Genomic DNA, 21,328 nt, shown 5'->3' on the forward strand with positions numbered 1-21,328 from the left:
ATATGCAATATGTTTACTGTAGGGGATTCAGCACAAAGCATTGCACCTTTTAACCATGCAGTCATTGCACCATTCCATCTGAACAACATAATCACACCATGCATAATAGTTAGCCTGGGTACCAGTCTGTTTAGCTATCATTCCACTGCTTGTCACTCCTTGTCATGTACCAAACAAATGACACAGAGTACAAGGAGGGAATGTTAGTGGAAACAGACTGGATTTCAGGCTATAATATGGTATGCATTTTCCTGAGAATGTATAATAATAATAAGGGTGTGAAATGTATCTGTTTGATGCATCCGCTGGTTTGCTCGTGAATTCCCATACTAACTTTGAAGTGTAATTTTGTGGTGCAGTGCGACAAAAGTATTCTTTCCATCTATGGACTGGAGAGAATTCCTATATCATGTTATATCATTCTGAACTGTGAGTGTGGGAGAGATAGGGAAGAGAGAAAGAGAATGAGGACATGCAGTTACAGTATATGGAATCTGAAGCTGAATTGATTAGTGCATCACAATAAATTCCCAGGAGTGTTGAAGTTGAAATGTCCAGTGCATTGGACAGCTTCCGATTTAGGGGCAGTTTGAAACAAGACAGGTCTCATAAGCAAAAGAAAGCGAGAGTTGGGCATCCAGGAATTACTACAGACCTTCACTGCCATCTGCAGAAAAACTACTGAACTGCCTTCAAGGATCTTATTACCTGTGTTATATTTTTCTCATCCTATTATCTTATTTTCACCCAGAGAGGAATGAAAGATATATTCTTATAAATGGATTAAAATGATCCAGTGTAAACCTTCTCACTCCAAAGGGACAGTCTTTGCATCAGGATACGTTCCCCATTGGTTGAAGTTATAGCCAAATGTAATTTAATTTCAATCAACTTATCTCCTTACAGCAAGTCCACATTACAATGACTATCGATTCTAACAGCTTCTATCTTGGGGCAATTTGTATTAAGCTAGTCCTCACCAATAAGCAAAAAGCCCAACTTCAACCATCTTATCTTGCCAAGAACCAGTCCTTTGAGGTAGCTGGCATCCAATTGTTGTCAGGACCCGGTGCGAGAAACAGTCACTAAATCGTCAGAACCCAGAAGATGAGGCAGACACAGCAGTACTAGAGATGGTGGTTTAATAAAAAATAGATATCTTCCAAAATACAAAGAAAATCCACAAAGTGGTAAAAACAGCAAGGGAAAAACAAACCTCAAAAGACTAATACAAAATACAAAAGAACAAAACCAGAGAACCTCTGGAAAATCCAACAAGAGAAAAATATATGTTCATAACAAGGCTTGGGCTGGGGCTGGGTGCTAACATACAAACACTGAGCAAGGAACTAAGGAACACACAGGGATTAAATACTAACAAGGGAACGACATACAGGTGCAAACAATAATTAGAGCAAGGGAAAAACAAAAAGGTACAAAAAAGGTGCAATGGGGACATCTAGTGACAAAAAACCAGAACAGTCCTGGCCAAAACCTGACAGAATCCCCCTCATAGGAACGGCTCCTGACGTTCCTACCAGCCTTCTCAGGGTGGAGGCCCCTGAACTGACGAATGAGGTCAGGGTCCAGTATGTCCTTGGCAGGAACCCAGGAGCGCTCCTCGGGACCGTAGCCTTCCCAGTCCACCAGATACTGCCAGGACCGCTGCACCCGGCGGGAGTCCAGTATCCGGTGGACGGTATAAGCCGACTGGCCTCCGATGACACGGGGCGGAGGGGGAGGTCTGCCTGCTGGAATAAGGGGAGAAAAAACAACAGGTTTTAATAAAGAAATGTGAAATGTGGGATTGATTTTAAGGGATCTGGGTAAGTGCAGGCGAAAAGTAACGGGATTGACTCTCCTGGCAATCTTAAAGGGTCCGATGAATCTCTGGGACAGCTTGCGAGACTCCACCCGTAGCGGTAAGTTTTTTGTTGAGAGCCATACTCTCTGGCCGGGGTACAGGGTAGGACCGGGACGGCGACGTCTGTTGGCTTGTCGTTGGTACTGCTGTGAGGAACGCAGAAGATTAAGACGGGCCTTCTTCCACGTAAGCCGACAGCGTCTGATGAACCTCGAGGCTGAAGGCACTCTGACTTCTGCCTCCTGGTCCGGGAACAATAGAGGAGCATAGCCAAACTGACACTCGTGCGGGGATATACCAGTGGAGGAGGAGCACAAGGTGTTGTGCGCGTACTCGGCCCAAACAATGAAGGATGACCATGTGGATGGGTTGTTGGAAACCATACATCTGAGGGTGGTTTCCAGCTCCTGATTCATCCTCTCAGTTTGGCCGTTGGACTCCGGATGGTACCCTGAAGATAAACTGGCCGTGGCCCCTATGAGTTGGCAGAAGGCCTTCCAAAACCTTGAGGCGAACTGGGGACCTCTGTCGGAAACCATATCTTGCGGGATGCCAAAGACTCGGAACACATGGTTAATCACCAACTCAGCTGTTTCCTTGGCAGAAGGTAATTTGGTCAAGGGAACAAACCTGGCCGCCTTAGAAAACCTGTCGATGATGACTAGGATCGTAGTATTACCATGGGACGGAGGAAGGCCAGTAATAAAGTCCAGCGAGATATGGGACCAGGGTCGGTGGGGAATAGATAAAGGGTGAAGGAGTCCTTGAGGGCGGAGGTGAGAAGATTTGCCCTGGCAGCACACGGAACAGGCCTTGAAAGTGGCAACGTCTTCTTTTATGGTGGGCCACCAGAACTTACGCTGGATGAACTCCAAGGTGCAACCTACGCCCGGGTGACAGGTGAGGCGAGAGGAGTGCCCCCACAGAAGGACTTGGGACCTTGCTGCCTTGGGAACAAACAACCGATTAGCAGGACCTCCTCCAGGGCCCGGTTCGATGGCTTGAGCTTGTTTCACGGTATCCTCCACTTGCCACGAGATCGGAGCCACGATCTTAGCGGCAGGAAGAACAGTCATGTCAGTATCTTCTCGAATGGCAGGAGAGTAGACTCGTGACAAGGCATCCGGTTTGAGATTCTTCGACCCGGGTCTATAGGTGAGAATAAACTGGAATCGGCTGAAGAAAAGAGACCATCGAGCTTGTCTGGAGTTCAACCGCTTCGCCTGCTGGATATACTCCAGATTTTTGTGGTCCGTAAGCACTTGAAACGGTTGAGAAGCCCCCTCGAGCCAGTGTCTCCATTCCTTCAATGCCATCTTAACCGCTAGGAGTTCACGATCCCCCACATCGTAATTCCTCTCGGCCGGGGTAAGCCGGTGAGAGAAGAAGGCGCAAGGATGAAGCCTCTTGTCTTCACCCCTCTGAGAGAGGACAGCTCCAACACCAACCTCTGATGCGTCTACCTCCACCACAAAAGGTTCATCCGCCGTCGGTAGTGTCAGGATGGGAGCAGAGAGGATGCGCTGCTTGAGTCCTTGGAAGGCCGTCTCAGCTTCTCTTCCCCACAGAAACCTTGTGTTGCCACCCTTGGTTAAAGCTGAGAGAGGGGCTGCCACCGAGCTGAAGTTCTTGATGAACTTGCGGTAGAAGTTAGTGAAGCCCAGGAAACGCTGAACTTCCTTAACGGACTTGGGGGTGGGCCAATCTGCTACCGCCCCTACCTTCTTGGGGTCCATCTGGACTCGACCGGGTTCCACTACAAATCCCAGCAACTGTACTCGAGAGGAATGGAATTCACACTTTTCCGGCTTAACGTACAAATGGCTGTCTAGGAGGCGTTTGAGCACTTGTCTGACATGCTTAGTGTGTTCTTGAAGGGAGCTCGAAAAGATGAGGATGTCATCCAAGTAAACAAACACGAAAATGTTAAGCATATCCCTAAGCACATCGTTTATGAGCGCTTGGAACACAGCCGGGCGTTGGTCAGGCCGAAGGGCATCACCAAGTATGACCAGTAGGCGTGTTGAAAGCGGTCTTCCACTCGTCACCGGGTTTGATCCGCACAAGATGGTATGCGTTCCGTAGGTCAAGCTTAGTGAAGACCACTGCTTCCTGGAGCAGCTCAAAGGCTGTGGTCATAGCCAGAAGATGAGGCAGACACAGCAGTACTAGAGATGGTGGTTTAATAAAAAATAGATATCTTCCAAAATACAAAGAAAATCCACAAAGTGGTAAAAACAGCAAGGGAAAAACAAACCTCAAAAGACTAATCCAAAATACAAAAGAACAAAACCAGAGAACCTCTGGAAAATCCAACAAGAGAAAAATATATGTTCATAACAAGGCTTGGGCTGGGGCTGGGTGCTAACATACAAACACTGAGCAAGGAACTGAGGAACACACAGGGATTAAATACTAACAAGGGAACGACATACAGGTGCAAACAATAATTAGAGCAAGGGAAAAACAAAAGGTACAAAAAAGGTGCAATGGGGACATCTAGTGACAAATAACCAGAACAGTCCTGGCCAAAACCTGACAATTGTAATGTCAGCTCCCTATATTTCCTATCCCCCAGAATAAGAAAACAAAACTACAGTTCACAAGTTGTTCAAATTAAGTTTGTCTTTATTCCAGAGCCTTTCAGACTTGAGGCACAGTACATTATCTGTCCATTCAGGACATTAATCGAAACAAAAAGTCACACAGAGAGGGAGAGAATTTGACACCAGGACCAGGAATTTACAATGGACCTTCACTGCCACTTGCAGACAGACAAAATACTGCCTTGAAGGATATCTTTATCGAACCAGGGTCTGTAGTGACGCCTCTAGCACTGAGATGCAGTGCCTTAGACCGCTGCACCACTCAAGAGCCCAATCTTATGGCAATGTTCTTCAAATGGTCTTCTTCTCTTCTTTTCCAGATATAAGGATTCAATTATTTATATACTTTGTGAATCTATTATTCCAAATGGTATCTATGAGTATCTATGTGAAAAGAAGACACTGAGTATTTACATATCGGGTTTTGTGCAAGACCAATAAGAATCTTTGACTAAACTGCTGTATTTTCCACAATATACATCATTGCTCACAATGCATTTTGTTGACTATAATTCTATCCTCCTGATTCTTGGATTACAGGCAACATCCGTACCGAGCTAAAGGATAGAGCTGCCGCTTTCAAGGCATGGGACACTAATCAGGACGCTTATAGAAATCTCGCTATGCCCTCAGACTAACCATAAAATAGGCAAAGCATTCAATACAGGACTAAGATTGAATCCTACTACACTGGCTCTGACGCTCGTCGGATGTGGCAGGGCTTACAAACTATTACAGACTACAAAGGGAAACCCAGCCAAGAGCTGCCCAGTGAAGCAAGCCTACCAGACGAGCTAAATGCCTTTTATGCTTGCTTCAAGGCAAGCAACACTAAAGCATGCATGAGAGTACCAGCTGTTCCGGATGACTGTGTGATCACGCTCTCCATAGCCGATGTGAGCAAGACCTTTAAATAGGTCAACATTCACAAGGCCGCACGGCCAGACGGATTACCAGGACGTGTACTCAGGGCATGCGAGGACGAACTGGCAAATGTCTTCACTGCATTTTCAACCTCTCCCTGATCGAGTCTGTAATACCTACATGTTTCAAGCAGACCACCATAGTCCCTGTGCTCAAGTAAGCGAAGGTAACCTGCCTAGATGACTACTGCCCAGTACGACTCACATCAGTAGCCATGAAGCACTTTGAAAGGCTGGTCATGGCTCACATCAACACCATAATCCCGGAAACTCTAGACCCACTCCAATTCGCATACCGCCCCAACAGATCCACAAATGACGTAATCTCAATTGCACTCCACACTGCCCTTTTTCATCTGGACAAAAGGAACACCTATGTGAGAATGCTGTTCATTAACTAAAGCTCAGCGTTAAACAGCATAGTGCTCACAAAGCTCATCACTAAGCTAAGGACTAGGGATGCACGATATATCAGTAAGCATATCAGAATCGGACGATATTAGCTAAAAATGCCAACATCAGCATCATCCCGATGTCTAGTTTAATGGCGATGTGCAAAACCGATTTCAAAGCTGACTTGCATACCTATATAACGTAGGTAGATGACGTAATGACGCCACGAAAAATACAGCGCTACACAGAACAAAAGCAGAAGAATACTAAGCGCACACCAACAACTAAACAAGTTCACGTCGAGCAGTCATTTGAAAGAGTAAGAAAATTTCAGCAAGACAACTCAAAGGGGAAGTCCATTAACACCAAGATAATGGAATGGGGCTTAGGATCGAGCCTTGGGGTACTCCCTTGGTGACAGGCAGTGGCTGAGACAGCAGATGTTCTGACTTTATACAGTACACTGCAATCTTTGAGAGAGGTAGTTAGCAAACCAGGCCAAAGACCCCTCAGAGACACCAATACTCCTTAGCCGGCCCACAAGAATGGAATGGTCTACCGTATCAAAAGTTTTGGCTAAGTCAATAAAAATAGCAGCATAACATTGCTTAGAATCAAGGGCAATGGTGGCATCATTTAGGACCTTTAAGGTTGCAGTGACACATCCATAAACTGAGTGGAAACGAGATTGCATACCAGAGAGAATACTATAGACATCAAGAAAGCCAGTCAGTTGATTATTGACAAGTTTTTCCAACACTTTTGGTAAACAGCGGAAAATAGAAATTGGCCTATAACATTTAGGATCAGCTTGATCTCCTCCTTTAAATAACGGATGCAGCGTCATTGCCTTCCAAGCAATGGGAACCTCCCCAGAGAGGAGAGAGAGGTTAAAAAGGTCAGAGATAGGCTTGGCGATGATAGGGGCAGAAACTTTAAAGAAGAGAGGGTCTCTAAACCATCTGACCCAGATGGTTTTTTGGTGTCAAGTTTAAGGACCTCCTTTAGCACCTTGGACTCAGTGACCGCCTGCAGGGAGAACCTTTGCAGTGGGGCAGGGGTAAAAGAGGGAGAAGCTAGTCACATTAGAAGGGGTGGGAGATGAGTAAATGTTAGACGGGCAAAGAGGCATGACTGAGTCAAATTGGAATCCTGACTTAATGAAGTGGTGATTAAAGAGCTCAGCCATGTGCTCCTTGTCAGTAACAACCACATCATCAACATTAAGGGACATGGGCAGTTGTGAGGAGGAGGGTTTATTCTCCAGGTCCTTAACTGTTTTCCAGAACTTATTGGGGTTAGACCCACAGAGAGAGAACTGCTCCTTCAAGTAACTAATTTTGGCCTTCCGGATAGCCTGAGTGCACTTATTTCTCATTTGCCTGAACTAGAGCCAGTCAGCCTGAGTATGCGTGTGCCGAGCCTTTCACCAAATGGAATTCTTGAGGTGGAGTAACTCTGCCAGATCACGGTCGAACCAGGGACTGAACCTGTTTTTAATTCCCATTTTCTTTATGGGGGCGTATTTGTCAACAATACCACTGAAAATAAAAAAAAGAAGGTCCAAGGTCTTCGACAGAGGGGATCAAGCTGATTCTATACCAATTTACAGAGGCCAGATCATGAAGGAAAGCTTGCTCATTTAAGTTTTTTAGCAAGCGTCTATGACAAATCAGAACAGGTCATTTCACTGAGCAGCCATTACAAACACAGGCTGTAAAACATTGATCACTAAGGTCATTACAGAAAACACCAGACTGATACCTGTCAGGATTATTTGTGAGGATAACATCAAGGAGAGTAATCTTTTCTGTTTTTTTCCCCCGGAGTTATCTTGTGGGATTGTTAATAATCTGAAAAAGATTTAGGGAGTCCCATTGCTTTAGGACTTCGACAGGTGGTTTAAACATGTCCCAGTTTAGGTCACCTAGCAGGACAAATTCGGATTTAGTGTATGGGGCCAGGAGAGTGCATAGGGCATTTGGAGTAGAGTCCGGTGCTGATGGTGGACGATTACACCCAGCAAAGGCAACAAAGAGCTATTTGAAAGTTAATGCTTAAAAACAGCATATTAAATTATTTGGGGACAGACTTGGTAGAGGCGACCGAGTACTGAAGGTGTTCCTTGGTAAAGATTGCCACTCCACCACCTTCGGAAGATCTATCTTGCCGAAAAAGGTTATAACCAGAAAGGTTAACATCAGTGTTCAAAAAACTATTTCTTAACCATGTCTCAGTAATGACCAACACATCTGGATTGGAGCTGTGAACCCACACTTTCAATTTATCAATTTTAGGTAATAAGCTTCTAGTGTTAACGTGCAGAAAACCCAGGCTTTTATGAGAGCAGAAATCAGTGAAGCAGATATTGGAGCACAAGTCAGAATTGGGCCTAGCAACGTTAGATGGGCCAGGGTGTACATGCACATTGCCAGATATCAAAAGCAGTAAAACAATCAGGCAGAGGATAGGGAGAGCTCTGCAGTGTTGATTTATGACATTTGAATATGCATTAGATGGCTTTCTGTCTCTGACTGTCACTCGATGGCTCGTTGTTCCTTGCATGCGATTGGCTCTGGTCTTGGGGGCAGCATGCAGCCTGGGAGACAGTTTTGCCTGTCAGGCACTGTTCAGGGATTAAACGCCCCACGAGCCTCAAGCTGGAGCGGCAGGTAGTTTAGTGGTTAGAGCATTGGACTTGTAACCGAAAGGTTGCAAGATTGAATCCCTGAGCTGACAAGGTAAAAATCTGTCACTCTACCCCTGAACAAGGCAGTTAACCCACTGTTTCTAATTGTAGAAATAGGTGGGGTTTGTGACTTTGTGGCTATTGTAACTAGTGACGACCAGCTCCAAGTGTGCACTTATATCAGTGCATTCGTACCTAAACAAATATTATGGATATAATGTCAAGATAATTGTCTTTCTGCCCTAACAGTTGGATTAGTTGTCCACAAAGCAGCACAGCGGGCTGTCTAGCTCCCGCCTATCCTTTCTTTGGATTGGTAGATACATCTCATTATTTTAATAATTGAATATTCGATAAGGGTTGTTGACGTCAATCATTTGTATTCAATGGATAGAGATGCTATGCTACTAGCCTCATGTTATGAATATGCATAGTCATCTCGACACAACCCCGATATAAAGTGTTTTTTTCCCTAAACATTGCGGGGATGTCATGTATCCTACTTATATCAGTGCATTCGTAACAACCTAAGCATTACGGAACGTATATTCAATCAAATAAACCTGACACAGTAAATAAGACACTCGTTTTTTTGTTGACCAAATTTGACTCTCTCTTGACCTCCATACAAAAAAATTATCGATTCCTGGGTGATAAACGCCACCTGCATGAGGGAGACGAATTTTCTCTTCCTCTGACCAAAGACCGTACACACTGTGCTAGTAGTGTACATGTGAGCAGCGCATGCATGATGTTCACCAACGACAGCCCATAAGTTACTAGCCAATCACATTTCAGTTAGCCGATGTCAACAAAAGATATCGTTATAATTGTTTTCCTGCTGCCTGGTAGTGTTGCACAACAACTTCTAGTGCTTACTTGTGTGATCGATTAATATAAGACCAAACGTTTTCATAGTTCGTCGACAGAGCTCTATCGGTAGATTCGAACGCGTTTTAAATAAACATGTCGCTTCAGAAGGAAATTCCGTATGAGGAGAACTTGCAGGGTCAGTACAGAAATTAAATATCAAATACGGTACTTTTTAGCTAACGTTAGCTGACCACATAATTTTTATGTAAGTCTATATAGCTGACTAACAAACTAGCTAATATACCTAACGTTAGTTCAGCTAATGTTGGTCTCAACTGGAATTATCAGGTCAGGGGAATATTGTTAAGGCCTGTCAAATAATAGCTAACGTAACTAACTAGCCCTATGACTGTTAACATAGTCCTACATTTATATTTCTCACGGAATTGGATCACGTTATACTTCCGTTCATTCCTGATTGGCAAGATTCAACACTAAACGCGACAAAGGAAAATATCTAGCTAACGTTACTAGCTAAGTTGCCAAACTAGTTTCTATCTATCTGTGGGTAATATGTTTCCCCAGGTTCCTGGGTGGAGCTGCACTATAACATTGGCAGTGGGAGTCAGGTGTGCCAGGAGCAGATCTCAACAACCACTCTTGATGTAGACCTGGAGAAGTTACTACTAGACGCCCAACACGAGTCAAGCAGGAGTACCTCGAGAGGAAGCTCACAATGTGACAGGTATGGGGAAAGAAAATGGTTACAGTGCTGAGCCTTAGTGTCTCAGGAAACCAGAAGATGAATTGCATTGAATTCTATGTCGGTCAGAAGTGAGTGTTTCTATCAGGGAAGTTACCTCTCACGACCTCTACAAGCAAGAATGTTGGATACAGTTATATTTTAAACTACCTGTTGCCCATGCAGTTGGACCTTTTGGGGTTAGGAATGTGAAACAATATATCCACAGGAGAGTATAATTAAATAAACGTTTCAAAGCCCTGGTAGTGCTTTCAGATTTCTATCATCTGAAGCATGTGCAGAACTGTGTAAACCCGTATTTTTATCTTGTGCACATGCTTCAGGTTATAGAATTCTGAACGCACTATACCATCTCTTTGAAAACTAAATCAAATCAAACTTTATTTGTCACATGCGCCGAATACAACAAGTTTAGACCTTACCGTGAAATGCTTACTTACAAGCCTTTAACCAACAATGCAGTTCAAGAAGAGTTAAGACAATATTTACCAAATAAACTAAAGTAAAAATTCAATAAAATTTTTTGGAAAAGTAACACAATAACAAAAACAAGGCTATATACAGGGGGTACCGGTACCGAGTCAGTGTGCGGAGGTACAGGTTATTTGAGGTAATTGTACATGTAGGTAGGGGTGAAGTGACTATGCATAGATAATAAACAGCAAGTAGCAGCAGTGTACAAAACAATTGGAGGGGGGGTCAATGTAATAGTCCGGTGGCCATTTGATTAATTGTTCAGCAGTCTTATGGCTTGGGGATAGAAGCTGTTAAGGAGTGTTTTGGACCTAGACTTGGCGCTCCGGTACCACTTGCCGTGCGGTAGCAGAGAAAAAAGTCTATGACTTGGGTGACTGGAGCCACTTGACAATTTTATTGGCTTTCCTCTGACACCGCCTATTGTATAGGTCCTGGATGGCAGGAAGCTTAGTCCCAGTGATGTACTGGGCCGTACGCGCTACCCTCTGGAGCACCGTACGGTCAGATGCCGAGCAGTTGCCATACCAGGCGGTGACGCAACCGGTCAGGATGCTCTCAATGGTGCAGCTGTAGAACTTCTTGAGGATCTGGGGACCCATACCAAATATTTGCAGTCTCCTGAGGGGGAAAAGGTTTTGTCGTGCCCTCTTCACGACTGTCTTGGTGTGTTTGGACCATGATAGTTCGTTGGTGATGTGGACACCAAGGAACTTGAAGCTCTCGACCCACTCCACTACAGCCCCATTGATGTTGATGTTAAATTATCCTGTAGTCAACGATCAGCTCCTTTGTCTTGCTCACATTGACGGAGAGGTTGTTGTCCTGGCACCACACTGCCAGGTCTCTGACCTCCTCCCTATAGGCCCTTCTCATTGTTGTCGGTGATCAGGCCTACCACTGTTGTGTCGTCAGCAAACTTAATGATGGTGTTGGAATCGTGTTTGGCCATGCAGTCGTGGGTGAACAGGGAGTACAGGAGTGGACTAAGTACACACCCCTGAGGGGCCCCAGTGTTGAGGATCAGGGTTGTTGCCTACTACCCTTACCACCTGGGGGTGGCCCATCAGGAAGTCCAGGATCCAGTTGCAGAGGGAGGTGTTTAGTCCCAGGGTCCTTAGCTTAGTGATGAGCTTTGTGGGCACTATGCTGTTGAACGCTGAGCTGTAGTCAATGAACAGCATTCTCACATAGGTGTTCCTTTTGTCTAGGTGGGAAAGGGCAGTGTGGAGTGCGGTTGAGATTGCGTCATCCGTGGATCTGTTTGGGCGGTATGCGAATTGGAGTGGGTCTAGGGTATCCGGGAGGATGCTGTTGCTGTGAGCCATGACCAGCCTTTCAAAGCACTTCATGGCTACCAATGTGAGTGCTACGGGTCGGTAATCATTTAGGCAGGTTACCTTCGCACAATTGGGCACAGGGACTATGGTGTTCTGCTTGAAATATGTAGGTATTACAGACTCAGTCAGGGATAGGTTGAAAATGTCCTGGTAATCATTCTGGCCCCGCGACTTTGTGAATGTTTACCTGTTTAAAGGCCTTGCAAAAATCACTGAGGTTGGAGACTTATATCTCCCTCACTAACTTCATGCATCGGTTGTCAGAGCAGCTTACTGATCGCTGCAGCTGTACACAGCCCATCTGTATTTTTTTTTATTTCACCTTTATTTAACCAGGTAGGCTAGTTGAGAACAAGTTCTCATTTACAACTGCGACCTGGCCAAGATAAAGAGTTTACAGTCTAACCAGACACCAAGGTATTTGTCATTATCCACATTAGAGGTCGACCGATTATGATTTTTCAACACCGATACCGATTATTGGAGGGCCAAAAAGCCAATACCGATTAATCGGCCGATTAAAAAATTGTTTTTTTTATTTATTTATTTATTTATTTTATTTGTAATTATTTTTTATATACATTTATTTGTAATAATGACAATTACAACAATACTGAATGAACACTTATTTTAACTTAATATAATACATCAATAAAATCAATTTAGCCTCAAATAAATAATGAAATAATGTTCAATTTGGTTTAAATAATGCAAAAACAAAGTGTTGGAGAAGAAAGTAAAAGTGCAATATGTGCCATGTAAGAAAGCTAACGTTTAAGTTCCTTGCTCGGAACATGAGAACATATGAAAGCTGGTGGTTCCTTTTAACATGAGTCTTCAATATTCCCAGGTAATAAGTTTTAGGTTGTAGTTATTATAGGACTATTTCTCTCTATACCATTTGTATTTCATTAACCTTTGACTATTGGATGTTCTTATAGGCACTTTAGTATTGCCAGTGTAACAGTATAGCTTCCGTCCCTCTCCTCGCTCCTCCCTGGGCTCGAACCAGGAACACAACGACAACAGCCACCCTCGAAGCAGCGTTACCCATGCAGAGCAAGGGGAATAACCACTCCAAGTCTCAGAGCGAGTGACGTTTAAAACGCTATTAGCGCGCACCCCGCTAACTAGCTAGCCATTTCACATCGGTTACATCAGCCTAATCTCGGGAGTTGATAGGCTTGAAGTCATAAACAGCAGAGCTGCTGGCAAAACGCACGAAAGTGCTGTTTGAATGAATGCTTACGAGCCTGCTGCTGCCTACCACCGTTTAGTCAGACTGCTCTATCAAATCATAGACTTATTTATAACATAATAACACACAGAAATACGAGCCTTAGGTCATTAATATGGTCGAATCCGGAAACTATTATCTCGAAAACAAGACGTTTCTTCTTTCAGTGAAATACGGAACCGTTCCGTGTTTTATCTAAGGGGTGGCATCCATTAGTCTAAATATTCCTGTTACATTGCACAACCTTCAATGTTATGTCATAATTACGTAAAATTCTGGCAAATTAGGCGGCCCAAACTGTTGCATATACACTGACTCTGCGTGCAATGAACGCAAGAGAAGTGACACAATTTCATCTGGTTAATATTGCCTGCTAACCTGGATTTCTTTTAGCTAAATATGCAGGTTTAAAAATATATACTTCTGTGTATTGATTTTAAGAAAGGCATTGATGTTCATGGTTAGGTACACATTGGTGCAACGATACGCACCGCATTGATTATATGCAACGCAGGACACGCTAGATAAACTAGTAATATCATCAATCATGTGTAGTTAACTAGTGATTATGATTGATTGATTGTTTTTTATAAGATAAGTTTAATGCTAGCTAGCAACTTACCTTGGCTTACTGCATTCGCGTAACAGGCAGTCTCCTCGTGGAGTGCAATGAGAGGCAGGTGGTTAGAGCCTTGGACTAGTTAACTGTAAGGTTGCAAGATTGAATCCCCCGGGCTGACAAGGTAAAAATCTGTCGTTCTGCCCCTGAACGAGGCAGTTAACCCACCGTTCCTAGGCCGTCATTTAAAATAAGAATGTGTTCTTAACTGACTTGCCTAGTTAAATAAAGATTAAATAAAGGTGTAAAAATAAATTAATAATAATAAAATTGGCCAAATCAGTGTTCAAAAATACCGATTTCCGATTGTTATGAAAATTTGAAATCGCCCCTAATTAATCGGCCATTACGATTAATCGGTCGACCTCTAATCCACATATTGTAAGTCAGAACCGTCCATAGTAGTGACGCTGGACGTGTGGGCAGCGATCGGTTGAAGAGCATGCATTTAGTTTTACTTGCATTGAAGTGCAGTTGGAGGCCACGGAAGGAGAGTTGTATGGCATTGAAGCTCGTCTGGAGGTTAGTATCCAAAGAAGGGCCAGACGTATACAGAATGGTGTCGTCTGCGTAGAGGTGGATCAGAGAATCACCAGCAGCAAGAGCAACATCATTGATGTATACAGAGAAAAGAGTCGGCCCGAGGATTGAACTCTGTGGCACCCCCATAAAGACTGCCAGAGGTCCAGACATATAGCCCATCCAAGCATCCAAGCTACCTCGTCCCCAAATTATTATTATTATTATTATTATTATTTTTTAAATCCTGCTCTTTTGCACACCAGTATTTCTACTTGCACATCCTCATCTGCACATCTGTCACTCCAGTATTAACTGCTAAATTGTAATTACTTTGCCACTATGGCCTATTTATTGCCTTACCTCCTTACTTCATTTGCACACATTGTATACAGATTTTCTATTGTGTTATTGACTGTACGTTTGTTTATCCCATGTGTAACTCTGTTGTTATTTTTGTTGCACTGCTTTGCTTTATCTTGGCCAGGTCGCAGTTGTAAATGAGAACTTGTTCTCAACTGGCCTACCTGGTGAAATATATATATATTTTTAAATAACCCTCTTGGTAGCCAATGTTTATTTATCACACTGTCATCCAGAACAGCTGTTGCTCTCGTGCATGCTTCAGTGTTGCTTGCCTCAAAGCGAGCATTAAAGGCATTTAGCTCGTCTGGTAGGCTTGCGTCACTGGGCAGCTCATGTCTGGGTTTCCCTTTGTAGTCCGTAATAGTTTTCAAGCGCTGCCACATCTGATGTGCATCAGAGCCAGTGTAGTAGGATTCAAACTTAATCCTGTATTGATGCTTTCTTGTTTGATGGTTCGTTTGAGGGCATAGCGGGATTTCTAATAAGCGTCCGGATTAGTGTCTCGCTCCTTGAAAGCGGCAGCTCTAGCCTTTAGCTCGATACGGATGTTGCCTGTAATGCATGGCTTCACGGTGGGGACCACGTCGTCGATGCACTTATTGATGAACCCGGTGACTGAGGTGGTATACTCCTCAATGCCATTGGATGAATCCCGGAACATATTCCAGACTGTGCTAGGAAAACAGTCCTGTAGCGTAGCATCAGTGTCATCTGACCACTTCCATATTGAGCAAGTCACTGGTACTTCCTGCTTTAGTTTTTGCTTGTAAGCAGGAATCAGGAGGATATAATTATGGTCAGATTTGCCAAATGGAGGGCAGGGGAGAGCTTTGTATACATCTCTGTGTGTGGAGTACAGGTGGTCTAGAGTTTTAATTTAATTTTTTTATTTTTTAGGTTGCGCATGTGACATGCTGGTAAAACTGATTTAAGTTTGCCTGCATTAAAATCCCCGGCCACTAGGAGAGCTGCTTCTGGTTGAGCATTTTCTTGTTTGCTTATGGCCTTATACAGCTCGTTGAGTGGGAAATTAGTGGCAGCATCGGTCTATGGTGGTAAATAGATGGCTACGAATAATTTAGATGAGAACTCTCTTGGTAGATAGTGTGGTCTACAGCTTATCGTAAGGTACTCTACCTCAGGCGAGCAATACATCAACACCTTTTTAATATTACACATCGCGCACCAGCTGTTATTGACAAAAAGACACACACCCCCACCCCTCGTCTTACCAGATGTAGCATCTCTGTTCTGCCAGTGCATGAAAAATCCCGCCAGCTCTATATTATCCGTGTCGTCGTTCAGGTATTACAGTTCTTAATGTCCCGTTGGTAGGGTAATCGTATGTCATCAATTTTATTTTGCATGTTAGCAAGTAGAACGGAAGGCAGTGGGAGTTTACTCGCTCGCCTACGGATTCTCAGAAGGCAACCTGATCTGCATCCTCTTTTGCTCCGTATTTTCTTCACGCAAATGACAGGGATTTGGGCCTGTTCCCGGGAGAGCAGTGCATCCTTCTCGTCGGACTCGTTAAAGGAAAAAGCTTCTTCCAGTTCGTGGTGAGTAATCGCTGTTCTGATGTCCAGAATTTATTTTCGGTCATAATAGACGGTAGCAGCAACATTATGTACAAAATACATTAAAAAATAAGTTACAAACAACTCAAAAAAATAGCACAATTTGGTCAGGATTATGTAAAATGTCAGCCATCTTCTTCGGCGCCATCTTAGTGGATATATGGTCTCACATTCCTACCGCAAACCGGTAAGGTATATTAAAATATAATTTTATTCAACATTTTGGCTTGTAGAGGTTGTGAGAGGAAACTTTCCTGATTCAAATGCTCGTTTTTGCCCCTTATACAATTCAATGCATTTCAACATATGGTTTCCAGGCAAAGCCTTGGTATCCCTGTTCAAGGCCTGAGAATGTGGAGATAAGGATTATGTAATTTATAAAGCTTTTTCTTAGCAGATTACCTCATACACATTTCAAAAGTTCTAGGGATGTCCTGAGTCATCTTTATTGTCTATCTTTCCAGTCCGCTTAGGTCACAGACTCCTCTTCTTCTGTTTAGAGGCTCAGAGGGAAACAGTTCACAGGTAAATACATGGTCCTTAGGGGTTGTAAGGTTGTCTTCTGATATGTATTGTGATGTTCAGAAGGTAATAATTCATGATAATACCAGACTTTACATTAGGTGAATAGTAGAAACATGTTTGTGATTATAATGTGGAAAGGAATTTCTTCATTGATTTCAGTCTGAGGAAGATAACCAAGAAAGAATCCGGGAAGTAGAGAATCTACTGAAGAAGAATGCTGACCTAATCTGGGACTGGTCCAGTCGTCCTGAGAACAACCCACCAAAGTACATAGTACCTCGTAATTATATACAGTAGGGCCCAATGTTCATAATGCTGAAGATGGAAATTGAATGTAGAGAGAGAACATTTTGGCACAACTGAATTGTACAGATAATTTTAGAGGTCTTAGTGGCTGAGAGACTTATTTTAAAACAAACTCCCTGCAATTCTACACATTTTGACATGCAGCTGCGAGAAAATGTTGCAAATGTCCTGCAATTCTACATATTCTACCATGGAGCTGAAAAAAAAATCTTGGCGTTTTAAAACTAATTTCCTGCAATTATATGCATTTTGCCATAGCTAATGCTGTATTCTTTTGCTCAAACATAATAACAAAATCATTACTGCTAAAGTCATTGTTTTGGGAATTTTACATTTTCCCTGACTGTCTAGCTTTTATTTTGGTGATTTGTAAATTCCCAAAGATTATATTATATATGAAAAAATAATGGTCCATAATCTTTATACAACGAGTGTGTCTAATCATGAATGCTGATGGGTTAAAACCTCATTCCAGCTGGTGTCTATTCCACAACGTACCACCGACTAATTCTATGATGTTAACATTTCCTGTGCAATCCACTGTCTCATCAGCCCAGCCAGGCAATTTATCAACTTCTCCACTATAAAAACATTTAAACATTATCTCACATTTATTTTAGTCTTAACATTTAGTTTTCAACAGTGGAGATTTGTATAAACCTTGCTGTCTGTCTCTGACATTTGCAACATTGTTTCAATATTCAAATTACACCTCCAGCTGTCCTGTATTAATGAACGTGTGAGGGATGAGACAGACAGGCACCATTTCTCAGCCAGTCGAAATGATGAATCAGCATAATTTTTATGGATATATATATATATATATCAATAGAAAACAGGTCAAGCAATACGAATTGCAGCTAGTTTGATTTCTTTCCAGCTTCAGTTTGAAGTGATTGTGTTAGTTGTGTTGTTGGCTAGCGCCTCTGAACAACCATGTCCTGACGAGCCCATTTTCTATGCAGGGCGAAACTGTTCACCATTAGCTCATTGTTGTGGATGCATCCAAATAAATGTCACTAGAAAACAGCTTAAACAAACTCAAATGCATTTACTTAGCGGTTATTCTGGCTGCACTTTTTGACGTGACTGTAAATTAGTCGTAGTTGGCTAGCTAGCAAGTAAGGGATAAGAATGTTGCCAGCCAGTATGGCAATGGAATATTTAGAACGAACGACTGGGTTGTGTCCATACATGAAGAACAAAAACACTGAACGACTGGGTTGCGTCTATGGCAAACGAACCGATAGAACGAACGACCAGTCGGCTTGGGTAGCAACCCTAGATTTGTGTCGGGACTATATCTTGTGGAAGGATGAAATAATATGAATACATTAATCAAAATAACGCTTTTAATGGAAATATGTAAATCATTATTTGAAAATGTTGGTAACCCGTTGTATAAAAGTGATAATGCTCTCGAAGTCTGTGTTTGGAGGATATATTGGCACGGTTTACCGGCCCGAGACGACTTTTCCCACATTTTGTTAGGTTACAGCCGTATTCAAAAATGTATTAAATCATTTTTTCCCTCGTCAATCTACACACAATACCCCATAATGACAAAGCAAAAACAGGTTTTTAGAAATTTTTGCTAATTTATCAAAAATAAAAACTGAAATAAACATTTACATAATTATTCAGACCCTTTACTCAGTACTTTGTTGAAGCATCTTTGGCAGCGATTACAGCATCGAGTCTTCTTGGGTATGACGTTACACGCTTGGCACACCTGTATTTGGGGAGTTTCTCCCATTCCTCTCTGCAGATCCTCTCGAGCTCTGTCAGGTGTTGCTGCACAGCTATTTTCAGGTCTCTCCAGAGATGTTCAAACCTGTTTTCACTTTGTCATTGTGGGGTATTGTGTGAAGATTGCAGAGGATTTTTATTTTATTTTATCAATTTTAGAATACGGTTGTAACGTAACAAAATGTGGAAAAAGTCTGAGTACTTTCTGAAGGCACTATATATCTGGTTTTAGTCGTTTTAATTTTACACTGAAAGGGTTTTTCCATACCCACTGTTTAGACTTAGGCGACCAGAAAAAATGCCACCCAAGAATTTCAATCGCAGAAAGATACCTGTAATCACTGATTTAATATAAGATTTACTAACCCAGTTGTAACTGTGTTGTGTCTCTGTAGGGAGTTTCTGCTGAAACACCCCAGGCGCTCAGCCTCGCTCAGCATCAGGAAGACCAGCGTCATGAAGAAGGGAGGCGTTCTCTCCCCTGACTTCCTCAAGCTTTTCCTTCCTTCATTATTCATTTCTCATATACTCGCAGTTGGCCTGGGGTAAGGGACTGAGCATTTTGTAACTTAAACACAGTACAAATACATGCAGTCTATTGAATACTTTCAAAGCTGCCTTTTACTATTCCTAAAAGTATGGTGCCCCAGATGGGTGTCGAATTGTTTTGTATTTTAGCTAAATGCCTTTTGAGAGTTGTAATACAATAAAGCAAACACTACCCTGTTGAGGAAATGTAGGCTTTGTGAAAGCTTGCCGCTGGCCATGGATAGATATTTCAGAGTAGCCATGATAAATTTTTACTTGAATCAAAATAATATTTTGAATGGCCCTTTGCTATTTTGTTCTTCTTCTCAGGATATACATTGGGAGGCGCCTCAGCACATACAGCACCTACTGAAGCTGACGCTGCATTATGACACCACTGACTCATACAGCTGGCATGCCTTCAAATGGGGGAAACTTCAGAATCCAAGGAGGTGGTTGATGTAGCATTCTCCATTTTAGCTGATTGCCTCATCTTATTTTCTGAATGCTGTGACTGCTTCTTTCTCCCAGAAATGCCTTGAATCAGGAACTGATTTGTGCTGCCTTGTTCCTCTCGCTATTTAGAATGTTTTTTATATTGAACTGCTGCCAATTGGCATTGTTGTTTCTCATTTTCTTAAGCATATTGAGTTTGTGTTTTGCCTGTTTGTTATTCTTAAGGGAATGATTAATGTGAATGAATATTAATTGTGAAATAATTTCCTGCACTCATTTTCTTTGAAAAAAGCTGGGGTTAATACATTTCATGCAACATGTGAAAGGCAGGGTGTGAATTGCAACAAAAGTCCAACTTTTGTGGGGTCTCCAATTTAACCTATTCTCCTATTTGTTTAAAATTCTATTGTGTACTGTTAGTGGTAAAGATGAAAAAAATAAAAGCTTATTCCAAATTAAATGAACACCCTCACCACTCTGTCATGGTTTAAACCAGTGACCGTTGGTTCAGGTTCTTTCAATTGCATTCATCTCTCTTATGTCTGTCTTGAGCTTTCGCTAGCAAACATGCAACATTGTATTGACTGGATTCAGCTAGCTAGCAAACTTGCAACATTATCAACTGAGCCCTCAGTTTCCCATGCTGATGAGCTCAGGACAGACACTTGTTTGCGTCCTGTATTTCAGCCCCTTTTCAGATGTCCCAACTTTTTTCTTTTTACAAAAAAGCTCAATTTGTCAGCAAGATGATTTAATTCATGCTACAAGAGTGAAGACCTGATGACAATCACTGATGTCATTACATGTTTTGGTGTTTTGTAACAACTGTCTCTTTCCATTCATCCAATGACTGGTGCACAGTGGACTGTTTGAATGCTGGAATTAGTGGAGTGGATGAACGTGCACAGTGATTGACAATCAGATAAAAACATGTCTACTATTAGGTCCATAAATGTAGCAACTATTTGAGTACAATCATGATAATGTTTTGTTTGTTTTTCATAGCTATAGTATGTTACAAATACAAAACAATGTTTTTATTTGGTAACTATTTTACAGTCTCAGCTGGTACTATATTTGGTACGTAATATGCTAAGAAGTGGTACTTTCAGGTACTCTAAAGAATGAAGTACATGGTACCACATCTGCAGTGGCACTTGTTTCAAAGCATTCCAAGTTATGTAATTACCATACAGTTTTAAAGCAAATAACAAGTCAATATCACTGTGAAATAAGATGTCTCCAATTTTTTGTATGATCAGTAAGACATATAAGCTATCTTTGCTACTTACATTGTATTTTTTTGAGCGCTCAAATGAATTCCCTAATTTTCTCTGAATTCTGCAATTTACTGAATATACATCTACAGTATCATCTACAGTTGAAGTCGGACGTTTACATACACGTTAGCGAAATACATTTAAACTCCGTTTTTCACAATTCCTGACATTGAAACCTGGTAAATATTCCCTGTTTTATGTCAGTTAGGATCACCACTTTATTTTAAGAATGTGAAATGTCAGGATAATAGGAGAGTATTATTTCAGCTTTTATTTCTTTCAGTGGGTCACAAGTTAACAT

The 21,328-nt window shown here is 42.3% G+C and overlaps 1 protein-coding gene across 2 annotated transcripts; it reads left to right on the forward strand.

Moving 5' to 3' along the window:
* Positions 1-9,191: 9,191 nt before the first annotated feature.
* Positions 9,192-20,207, forward strand: LOC139562650 (BCL2/adenovirus E1B 19 kDa protein-interacting protein 3-like). 2 transcript variants are annotated; one of them, XM_071380525.1, is made up of 6 exons: positions 9,192-9,484; positions 9,874-10,033; positions 16,648-16,708; positions 16,868-16,974; positions 19,159-19,308; positions 19,622-20,207. In XM_071380525.1, exons 1-6 carry the CDS (start codon positions 9,442-9,444, stop codon positions 19,662-19,664), a joined length of 564 nt encoding a protein of 187 aa, XP_071236626.1. In that variant the 5' UTR covers positions 9,192-9,441; the 3' UTR covers positions 19,665-20,207. The 2 variants fall into 2 exon arrangements, with proteins under 2 accessions (XP_071236626.1, XP_071236627.1); XM_071380526.1 differs by having other exon boundaries at positions 9,266-9,323.
* The last annotated feature ends 1,121 nt before the right edge of the window (positions 20,208-21,328 follow it).

The sequence above is a fragment of the Salvelinus alpinus genome, chromosome 32 (assembly GCF_045679555.1).
Source record: "Salvelinus alpinus chromosome 32, SLU_Salpinus.1, whole genome shotgun sequence".
Classification (NCBI taxonomy): domain Eukaryota; kingdom Metazoa; phylum Chordata; class Actinopteri; order Salmoniformes; family Salmonidae; genus Salvelinus; species Salvelinus alpinus.